At 30.1% G+C, this 12,537-nt stretch overlaps 1 protein-coding gene across 1 annotated transcript; it reads right to left on the reverse strand.

The window, feature by feature from the left end:
* Positions 1-966: 966 nt before the first annotated feature.
* On the reverse strand, positions 967-11,788 carry LOC148226096 (uncharacterized). Its single transcript, XM_088204582.1, has 2 exons — positions 11,753-11,788; positions 967-1,886 (listed from the first exon to the last, which is right to left on the reverse strand). The coding sequence occupies exons 1-2, from the start codon at positions 11,786-11,788 to the stop codon at positions 999-1,001; spliced, it is 924 nt and encodes a 307-aa protein (XP_088060708.1). The 3' UTR covers positions 967-998.
* Between the last annotated feature and the right edge of the window lie 749 nt (positions 11,789-12,537).

Below are 12,537 nucleotides of genomic sequence, written 5' to 3' on the forward strand. Positions count from 1 at the left end.
TTCAGCTTCCGCGAAAATCTACTATATGACTGTAATTAACTAATATGGCTAATTATAATCTATACTGTAGGATCCTTATCGGATGAATTTTAACAGTTTTCCAAGTAGTTATACTATAGATAAATTATTAGCAAGCGTTAAAAATGTTTGTTTAGTAAAAAATTGAAATTTCAGAAAAGTTTTTAATTAACATGGTATTTAATTGATAAATTCTGCGAATATTTTTAATGACTAGCCTGCAATAGCGGCCCGACTGCATAAAAAATAGTAATGCGCTGATCTCAATGCACTGTTCGACAACCTAAGATCAATTAAATGCTGCTGCTCCGAACTGTTATTTTTCCTAGCGTCTGCGAAAGGAAAGGATTTTTTTATACACTTAGAAACATGTGAAAGTCGATTATTTTTTGATGTCTTGGTATCTTTATGGAATAACAGTTTTAAATTGATTCTGAGAAAGGTTTTATTTGGCAAAAGATCGCATAATTACCATATTTTGATTACGTTCGCCAGTTTTATAATAAATATGTTTGTTTTTATTTTTTATTATTCTAAATTTTTTAATTAAATTTTACAAGCCGTGACTCATAGCTAAAAATCCTTTCCTATTTTGTAACCGAAGACGTTACAGACTGCTATTCAGACCCTTATTAAAAACCAGCGTTTAACATTTGTATCAAAAATATTGTCATATTGTGTATTATATAACACATTTTTAAATATGTACTTATATTTATATATTAATAATATAATATAATTCGCAAATTACCATAATATAAATTTAACCTATAGTAAATATATAGTTTATATACAAATTTATATATAAATGTTTAATTGTTAAACTTATTACCAAATTATAAAAAGAATAGGGTTCCTTATAATGCAAAGGACAGTCATAATATTATTAACACGACCTGTGCTAATAAGTATATTTATAGTAATAAAATATATTAAAAATAAAAGTAATTGTGTTTCTAAAATATATATTTATATACAATTTAAATACAAATTTTTACATCACTTTTCCATAGATCTAGAAGTCTTTGATTAGGATCAAAATATTCTGTGCAATGTGAATTGGTATGGTCTACACAAGAAATTTCTTTACCGTTTAACAAATTTGATGAACTATCTTTATTTACTTTTGTAGAAGAATTTTTCACATTTTCCGCAATATCTAGCAAACAGTTGCAGTCCCATGGATTTTTGTCCAAATATATCATGCGGGCAAATTTTTCAATATTAAAAAAGTTTTTAGGTAAATACGTTAGCAGATTACACGATACATCTAAATTTCTTAATTTCTGATTTCCTATAAATAAATTTTGCGGTAAACTTTGTAATTGGTTGTTTTTCAGACTTAATGTGCTAAGATTAGGCAATGCGATTTGAGTAATATATAATAATTTGTTATTTGAAAGATTAAGATCCTTTAATATGTTGTTGCTCTTAAGCATATCTTGGGGTAACTGCTTGATTTCGTTGTCATTTAGCAACAAGTCAGTTAAAGCCACATTTTTTTCAAAATATTCATTCCTCACCTCCTGCAATTTATTATGAGAGAGATCAATTTTTTTCAAGTTTGGCAAACTTTTAAAGATTCGGTCTATGTTTGTCAAAATATTATGGTTCAAGTATAACATTTTTAAATTTGTATTTTGTGCAAAAAAATTTTTACTTATTGTTTTTAAAGAGTTGTGGCTCAAATCTAAATAATTTAAATTTTTGAGCGAAGATAACACAGTGGGGTCTGTCAATTCAATCAAATGGTTCTTATTCAGAATAAGTTTTCTTAACATTATATTCTTCGAAAATGTTTCACTGTTGAAACTTAAGCTGCTTATAGAATTATTTGAAAGATCGAGGTACACGAGTTTTTCTAAATGCTTGAAAAAACCCGTGAAATTGCTTAAACGTAAACCATTCATATGCAAAGTTTTCAATGTTTTGAACTTCGCAAATGAATATTCATCAATTGATATGTCGTTAATATCGCCTATTTTTAGTGTTTCAATTCTGTTATTTCCTATAACATCAGTTAAATCCAAATAATTATTACGCGATACATCAAGTGTGACTAAATTTTTAAATTTATGAATTGGTATTGTGGTCGTTAAATATATAAACAACTTATTGCCAGCTACGTTTAAATTCCTTAATGTATCTTTCATTAGGTCAAAATTGGTTTCTTCCATGTCTATTAAATCATTATTATTCAAATCCAAAGTTTTTATTTTTGGCAGAGTTGGAACCAACACTAAGTTATTTGATGACAAGTCGAGTTCTGTGAAAGAATCAATTTTGAAACTTTCGAATGCTGTGTCCGCAATTGACGAAATTTTACAATTTTTCATGATGAATTTTTTCACCACTATATCTGAACTGTTTAGGCTTATGGTATTTATATCGTTCATAGCATCGTTAGTAGCGTGACATATTACATCTTCTAATTTAAACCTACACATCATTTTTGAGTAAGTCACATCAGAAGCGATCGACATATAAAATAAAAGCGTAAAAATCCTCATCTTCTTTTAAAATCGGTATCAAGTATCTGAAATATATAATGAACGTTGTTACATATATTTCATGTATAACATAATATAAGCATATTTAATATACACGAACCGAGCCACGTCTTCAGATTATCCTATTCGTTAACAATATTGTGTAGATTTTTTTTGCAATCTTTTGTAAATGTCTATACCAGAGTTTGCTTGTACAAGTTTCTATAAAAATATCGTTTACATTAGTATCAAAAATTATAACTAATATTTTTACATTATAAGTCTTAAAATACATTAGATTTTAGAGCTCACCAGCTTTAAATTTTGTACTCAAAATCCATAATTTAATAATAATTTACTGCGGCTTAAATATTTTTTTTGTCAATTATACAAAACATTTAGAAATTAAAAAAAAGAGTATTTAAATGTAAGTCAAAATGTATACAAAAAAATAGATTAAAATTGAAATTAAACAACTGTTTAGTGTATCATGTAAAAGCAGATAATTTTGTTATATTACATTTCAGTACGGATAAAAATAATGTTATACTAAAATAATTAATTAAATAAAAATGAATATACTTATAATTATTGACTTTTAAATGTTTTATTAGTTACGTCTCAATATGAACATGTCTTCAGATCCTATCTAGCAATTAACAATGATGGAGCTACTTTCATATACATATTCTTACTTATTGTAATATAAGATATTGGGTTGTTTTATATCAATTGAACAATTTTTACGAAGTCGAAAACGACTCGGTAGAACAAAACATTCGTAGTAAATAAAGTCAGTGTGAAAATAATTTATATTGATACATAAGTATTGGTTTGATAAAATTAAAAGTGATCGGTAAAAATAAGAAAAAATTTCTTACTGAAATATCAGGTATATGTATTATATATTGTATATTATTAAAAAAAGTATTTTTTACATTAAACTGATAAAAATGGCTTTTATTTGGCATTGAAATATTTTTATAAATATATCAACTATTTATATCTTTTTAATATGTACTAAAATCAAAAATCACGGATACTGAACTAAATATAAAGACCAAAAAAAATATTTACCAGTTAAACAAATGGAGTTTGTATTGTATTATATATATTTATCACGACACGTGCTATCGTTACGAGTACCAAGAACAAAGTGTTATTATTAAATTTTTCATATCGCTTAATTCAACAACACTTAACCTTAGAATACACAATTAATTTAATTTTAAGATTTTGAAAATCATTTAAAACTTAGTTTTATTTTCTAATAAATATTATTTTTTTAACTATACTAACTATGTAAAATATTTAAGTTTAAATCCTAACAGTTATTATGGCAAACCAAATAAGTTGCAATGTCAATGTAAAGATACAAGTAAACCTATAAGAGACTATGGTGATAATTGCTGATAAACTAAGAGTCACGCGATCATTTTAGGTAAATGATAATGTTTTGCTGACTAACATAAAAAACACTATGGATATAACTTTGAAAATTATATTTTAGTAATAATTTGATATGATGTTTTTTCCTCACTTTAATAAAATGTGCACATTAATGACTCAATATGAGTGATAGATAGTAAATAAATTTACTTAAATCAAGCATAAGTCAATCGTACTAGACGAGTCAGTAACTACTAAAATAAATACTTAGGTTCAAACCCCACGTGGATTCTGTCAGTAACATTGATAAAATCTATATACTATATTTAAAGAATATAAATGGCCATAGCATAATATTTTGTCTGGTTTCATATATAAGTTATTTTTAAAGCATGTTTCTAATTTATTTTTGAAGAAGAGCTTCTTTTGGTGGATGATATTTTAAATATTGCCAAGAATTTCTTCCCTATATTTACATTGCTGATACAGGGATTATTGAAAATTCTTCTCATTATTTATATACTTCTTAATTAAAAACAGCAAGAGTAAAACTGTAATATTTTTGTATAGACTTTATTAGAAACGTTATAGTGAATTCTATGATTGACGAAAGTTTAAAATGCTTATCAAGACGCATTTTTTACTAGAATAAAAAACATTATTACTCAATGTTTTATGTTATTTTTTTGTAATTCTTTAGTAATTTTATACGAGCATCGAATATGTTACAAATGTAAAGAGATTAACTCTATTGTTTTTGACACAAAATCAATCCCGAATTTTTCAGCATTATATTTACTTATCCCTGAATTCATATATATCGTAAATCATCCAAAATACCGGAATTAGATTCCCAACTGAAGATTGTTTTACATACCATGGTTCCATATCTTCAGATTCTTAATTTTATTTACTTTATTATTAAATTCAAATCCCGCAGAGCTTGCCCGAGGATATTCAGTGCCCCAAGATCTAAAAACAGGTCATTCGGGAAATATTGATTCATTTAGAGATGCTGCGAGAGGTTTGGAAATTTTTAAACAAATAAAAATATCCGAAGTGACCTTTTTTTAGAGATTAATTTTGCTTGAAACTAACTGAGGATGAGTAAATGGCGCCCCCTTTTGGAGTTGACGCCTTTCCTGGTCAATTAAATTAAATTGGTAGTATTATTTTTACGTCTCTTAGCAAATATTTTGAAAAATATTTGGGGAAGGGTAACTATATTGCAAAAAATTTAATTTTTAAGCAAAAATTCGTTTACTGACAATTTAAAAGCTTAGCTGTGATAATTTATTATTACTTTTTGTGAACAAAGAATATTTGTAATCGATCCATTAGTAATTTAAGTTGCAATAAAAAATAAATAATAAATTATTTACGCGATCCTTGACAATTTTCTGTCAGGCTATACAACTCAAGGATTGAACATCCTTGATCTATGTCATAATCATATTCTCTTTAAATAAGACTCAATTTCTATAATCGTGTGAATATCACAAATAACCTGTAAATATAACGAGAATTTTTATCTATATTTTTGAATATGTACAAAAAAAATACTTTTTAAATTGTTTAAATTAAAAAATATATTTTAATTCAAATAAATATAATATTTTAAGATCGCTTTAAATGGTTTGAAACAACTATTTTGCCTCAAAATACAAAATTTATCATTTTAACACTTGACCTGTAATATCTTCCATAAATACCCATTCTTTATCACAACAAACATTTTTATATTAAATAAAATTATCAGTAAGTTATGCAAATTAATAAGCTATCTAATATAAAAACATATAACAATTAATTATTGGTTTTGTGAATCTGCTAGTATTAATTACACGGCTAACATATGTGTAATATAAACTAGACGATGCGATTATTTCTATTATTAAGTCATTTTTATATTTTTTACGACTAAAAAGATAACAATTATTTGGCTTTAAATAAACTTAATTACATATTTTATTCACAAAGGTCTTAAAAAATTATTTATTGTATAATGAAATATTTATTAATCTATCATTGCCCTAGTATGTATGTATTTTTAATTATCGGTACTACAAACTTATAAGAATTTAAAATCTTATCATCAATTTTTAACCTTTGTGGCAGAAAAATAAAAGTATAATTTTAGCGAAGTAATTTTATTATGTCTAACAAATAATCGTAAAAATAATTAAATTGATTTTTTGTTACAAATTGAACTTGAGTTATAATGAATCAGTACTAAATAATAGGAAAGAACATAACATTGAATAAAAAAGTAGTGTAAAAATATATGATATTTTAGATATTACAATCACCTTAAATAATACTTTATTCACAAAAAATAAAAATATAAAATACTACGGTCTACTTCTAGAAAAAAATATAACCAAATTAATTATGAATTATTTTTTTATTAATAGCAAAATTTTTTGTGAACGGACTATTGCTCCCAATGCGATCGCGCCCACGAAATATTACTCCTACGATGATTTTATTTTTATTATTTTTAATTTATTTTAACTTGAATATTATATCTATAAGAGGCGTTAATATTCAGAGGTTGTAGAATCAAAAGTCTTTAGCTTAAATCCACTGCCCTGGCTGTACAATGACAATGTAAATTATTTTGTTAATCATCATAATTTATACTCTTATGAATTTATTTCACTTAAAATACAAATTTATAAAAAAATACATTAGCAAATTTGACTCTTAAGACAAAACAAAAACATGGCAAATTTATCGCCTCCTTAACAATCTGCTAAGTAGTCGCATATTTTTTTCGCACACGTCCCGCCGTGCGATTGTAAGCACATATCACACGTCGCCGGCCAACCGTCAGTCGCCTTTTGTCTCCGGCCCGGTGACTGTCCGCCTGTTTGACAGGCCTGAGCCACACTTTCTCAATGTCACTCGCGTCGGGTAATAAGTCAAGCCGAGACGCCGCTCGTAAATAGCGCCCGGGGCGGACGCAATTTGCACCGCGAAATATGCTCGCAATTTCTTAAATGCGCCCTCGACAACGTGACCCTCGATGCGCGCAAATACCTAGCCGACGAATAGCTATGGCCTGGCCACATAGTTCGCCTGTACTTTCATTCCGAAGTTATAAATTAGGATTTGATATTAGACTCGAATATGAGCTTATGGCTATTTTGACTCAAAGAACATTAATTTACCTTAAATTTTGCCTTTAAAAACATACTTCGTTTAATATTCATCGACCACAATTATCTGCTAGATTTTTTGTATATAATTGCTAATTTGATAAATATATAAATTATTACTTTACAACTCACAAGGATTCGGATATCGTAATTTCAAGTTAAGAGTGTGACTTTACAGCCAAAATAAAAAAATCTGGTAACAGTTTATATTATAAACATATATAAATTACCACATATATAAAGAAATGTAGATGCTGCTATCAGGCGGTAATGTTGAAATGGAAAACAGAGTCATCGCTGGCACGTCGAGCTGTATTTTTGTCGGCTGTGATTTTGTGGAGCATCTGGGATCCAACGTGATGTGTTGTTGTGATGATGCTGGATAATTCGCTGATGTGTCTCGTATGTCATGACTCATGAGTCTTAACTTGTCTCATGTGTCTTGACTCGTCTCTGCCATTGTTACCCCATAGCGCCTCTCATGGTGCATCTCACATCGCGTCTTCATGGCGCATGTGACATTTTGTGATCGTTTTTCCCTTTTCAAGGTAATCGATGTGAATTATACTGTTCGCATCCCAAAAAACTGTAACCGCCCCTCGTACAGCTGATTTGCCTTAAATTACAAAGTCTAAAGAGTGGTGCGAAGACATTGGAAATACAAGCTAAACGAAGTCGTACTCTTCGGGAAGAGATTCAAGATGCAAGATTCTGTAATTGTCGTCTGCGTGATTTGTAAAACTGTAATAATAAAAAAAAGCATACACTATGAAACGGCATTATAAAATTCATGAAGATGAAGCTGAAAAAAAATGCCCCATTACAAACTTTCTCCAAAAACTAGTTGAAACATTTAAGATTGAACTTTATTCACAAAAAAAATCATCATGGTGTTGGCGATGTCAGAAGGTTGCGTGTTGAAATCACGTTGGGAGTCACCATTTTTGGACCCGCCTTCCAGGGGGGCGCTGTTGTTTCAGAAGCATAGACGCTCCAACAATAATACGACGGTGTGTCTACTGTTTAATGTTCCCTATTTATTTTAGTCGCTTCATATTTATACTATACATGTGTATAAATATTTATTCGTTGATGCTATGCGAAATTATTTTTAATAAAAATAATACGCAGTTGACTTAATAGTTTCAACATATATATTAATTTTTCAATGATTCTGCATCATAACAAAAATTATTACTTCTATAAAAAAACTAAAATATATTTTATTGTTTGATACATGTGCGTCTGTGTTTTTATGCTATGGCAAAACGTCTTATCTCAAAGGCATTAAAGACATAAATAAAAGCTCGAAGCAAGAACAAGTGTTAAAATCCAGTTTTGGCATCATGGCGTGTTATTAGGAGTCGCTCGAAAATTGCAAATGCAGATAAGCGAATTTATGCACTCAGTGCATTATAAACAATCGAGGCGTATGGCTATGCGCCAAGGAAGTGGGCTTCTTCATTGCTGGAATAACAACTACTAGCAGATGTTATCAGCGCAAAGAACCAACACTCACGTTTTTCACTGGCCGGAAAAGCCTGTTTCAAATAGAGGGAGAAAAATCTCAAATTGGATTTTGCGCTAGTCGCAGATTTTTATACGCGAAAGATTTGCCGCCGCGAACTTTGTTATCGATTTATTGACTAGAATTGAATATATATACAACCACATACCTTTGGTTCTCTTTTGTTTGAAATGTCATAGATCTAAATTGCTTTTTTTATCATGTCACATAAAACCTTGTAGCCACCCAGTGACAACCATTCATCCATATTACAAGCGCTTGTCGTCGAATCGGGCCGTTATTGGATTACACGCCTTAAATTTCATATTAACAACGTCGGCGTATGCCATCAGCAATTCATGGTGGCGCGTATATAGTTTGATATAATATTTATGGCGGTGGCGCCTCCACGTGTGTAGTATGTGTCCCAAGGAGCTCAAATTGGGGCAAAGTGGAATCAAAAAGCGTGTCACGCGATCCGCTCTACGAGTGCTTTTAATGTTGAATAAATAACGAGAGACCATTCGCATCTGCTGCTCCTCCTCACGGGTCGAATAAAAAGAAAGGAAAAAGTATGAAAGGAAACCCAACCTATGACGAAATACAATATTCATAAAAAGCAATGGCGTTTTGATGGGAAAATTAGAGAGTCCATGATAAAATAGCAGGCGTTTATTAGAGACTACAAAAGTAGCCTATTTCGTATAACGACTTAAATGTATATGAGCCTCAATTATTAATAAAATATAAGTATAGGTTAACCGATATGAATACGTACAAAGTTTCTTAGTTCAATATTTTATTTTAACTCTTGGTTGAATTATATTAAAGACAACTCTGAACCATTATTTTAGCAAGTAAATAGTTTTAGGGTAATAAACGCAAGGAGTTAGTTAAATACTTCGTTAAAAGTAGTTGATTAAGAAATTAATGCGTTATCATATAAAAGTCGAAAATAGATATTTTGTTTACCACATCATTTTTTAATATAAAATGAATTCAAATGCAACCCATAAATAGAGTCTAGCTTTCAATTTACTTAACAAAAAAGGTACACAAGAACATTTTAGGGTTTGGGAACCCTAGGGGTGATTAACCTAGTGGCTAATGAGACTCAATGTGCAATCTAGTAAGAGTTTTTTTATTGCAATATTTACATATGTGCGTCGGACGATTATTAGTGACGAGCGGTGGTGAAGCTGGCGTAGGGGATGATGTCCGTGGACGATCCTCGGGTTTCTTGTAGCTGTCTGCAGCGAGTGTCAAGAGACAGTTCCTCTTGTAGCGATGGTCGTTCGAGAGTTCCAGGTCGTCTCTGTCTGTGACTGGCGTCTGACTCTCCTCATCGGAATCTAGGCTTATATATCCAGAGCTTGCTGGCCAATCGCATATATGCAGCGATCTTCGTAGAACGGAGAAATATGTCTACGCATTTATAAAGCGACGTTCGCTCGTCCAAGGTCATATTGCATTTTTCGGTCACGAATCTGGTGATTTATGATATCCGTGACCATTTCGCCACAAAAGAATTCTCTTAATGATGGAGAATATTTACTGTAAGCTCGTGTTATTTATGGGATAGTAACGAGGTCTGTGTGCTCTCCGAAATCCTTTACGCTATTGTGTTGTTTGTCTTAATTGTTAATGAATGATCGTTTTCATCAGTCATTAACGCGAGTTTAGGGTTTGAGACAATGACTCTTTCAAACGTGGTCATCTGTGTATGGTCGCTACAGCATAATATTTTTAACTAGTTTAAAACATGTTCAGATCTGTGAAGATTTCAGCCCTTTGCCGTTGGCCACAATTCAGAGGTCACCATAACGATCACTTGAACAACGAAAATATAAATGTTGCACACAACATAATTATTAATCTATTTACTAAAATTAAAGACCTCACACATCACACAGCGAAAAGAATATCTCAGTACCACAAAAGAATAGCGACAAACATATGAAATATTACGCGGACAATAAATAACATTAAGACGTTAAGCAACCATTGTCACCGCACATAAAAACTACCCTTTGCATGATACAATACGTTCGACTCTGCTTCTATTACCGTTGTTCTTTGGATAATATGAAATAAGTAGTTAAGCTGTTTTTAGTAAAGGAATATAATCTTAAACAAAGTAACAAATTATCATTAATCAAGTTTAATTTAAGTACATATAAATTTATTAGATCTAAATTTAAAAAAACGCAGATTGTTTTTAGACAAAAAAAACAGAGCTTAAAATAAAGTCAACATGTGGCAGGAGTTGAAAAAATGAATTGTTGTAATATATAGGTCACTTATACGACAATTTCAAAGAATCGTAAAGAGAGATCAATGCATCTCAAAAGTGAGGCCACACATAGTGTGTTTAAAACAGTGGAAGAGATCTCGTGAGAAAATAATTGAGTTAACAGCTGTTAATAATGCACGGACCACCTAATAGCACATCCGTCCCGAGACGTTAATCATACATAAGTACCGAAAACTACGCTTTGTTTGGAAAGGATGCGCGCTATGCAATGCATTTTACCTCGCAGCATTGGTTACCGATCGCCTATGTGAAGATCTAGACCGTTTATTTGTAAGCGTGAATACATTTAAGGAGCATTTCTAAGAAGATATGCAATTTACTCGTGTTCATCCTCAGCTTTCTTGAATCAGCATTATAAAATATGTGACACTTGGTCACAGAGGGGGAAACACACACAGTGTCACAGAAGCAGCGAAGAGCCAGAAGACTTCATCGCCACAGGAATCATTAGTGGATCGTTCAAAGAGCATAGTAGTTTATATATATTTAAAAAAATAAAGTAATATCCAGCTTGTTGCTACAAATTAAAAAGTAGCTTCAAAGACAGATATGGTAATTCCCTGTTTTTAAAACCAACTTTAAAGTCTACTATTGACTCTGTATCTAAAATAGATTTTTGTCTGAATAAAAAGAGCTTTTTGTTAAAGGGTCAATGTAAATTATAGCGCAGTCAAAATGTCAAAACTTAGCGTAAATGTCAAAATACTAAAGCCTTTGATTGAGAATGAAAGGGGGTTAAATGCCAAGCACTTTGATTTTATTCTATTATGTGTTTTTTATGTCTTGGGGCGCCGCTTCTATGATACTATGAAACTTAAACTATTATGCATAAAATATACTCACTTTTATACAAGTTTTAATTTACTTGAACGACTTTGGAATTTATATAACGCAAACTTTTTAAAAGCATATGTCTGTTAGGATTAAATAATATTTATGCATTATTTATATATCTTTAATTATCAAAGACGGTGATAATAAACTTTCCGTAGCTTTCAAAACCTTTTAAATTATAGACATTATTTTTTAAATCCTTACTTTTAACAGCGCTTTGGGACACGAGTCTTACCAAGTATCAGTTTTGGGACATGAGTCTTAACAAATTGATACTTGTTAAGCGCTGTTAAAAATAAGGACTCAAAACTTTTTACTTTTTGAGATTCTACTTAGTATTAAATACCAGCACTGTTTATCACTATATTTTTTAATAAAACGTACACCAAGCGTTAGACACAAATATTTCTAATAAGGCTTTATGTTTTCCTTCTAATTCTAGACGTTATTTATACTGTTTCTTTAAGAGATTATTTAAGGAAAAAACAAGAGATCAACTAGGAATGCAGTTAAATGTATGACTTCTTGAACAATCGATCTGATTTTCGTATTCAATAAATATGCAATGTACGAGGGTTTTGTTAATCGACAAGGAAAGCTTTACAGTTAGTTAAAATTAAAACTATTTTTACTTGGCTTGTAATATTGAAATTTTCGATAGGATTTGCATGATGTGTAGCAACTTTTCTGTGTAAAAGAAGAAGCCGATTGTTTTATTATATTATAATTCACCGTCAGTTAATTTCTATTTATTTCAATGACATTGTGAAAAGTAACAAAGTTAAAAACAAAAAGCTATTTGTTATCACTGACTAACTTATTAAA

This window comes from Plectrocnemia conspersa, unplaced genomic scaffold, assembly GCF_051122295.1.
Source record: "Plectrocnemia conspersa isolate PC_06_02 unplaced genomic scaffold, ASM5112229v1 ptg000014l, whole genome shotgun sequence".
Taxonomy (NCBI): Eukaryota; Metazoa; Arthropoda; class Insecta; order Trichoptera; family Polycentropodidae; genus Plectrocnemia; species Plectrocnemia conspersa.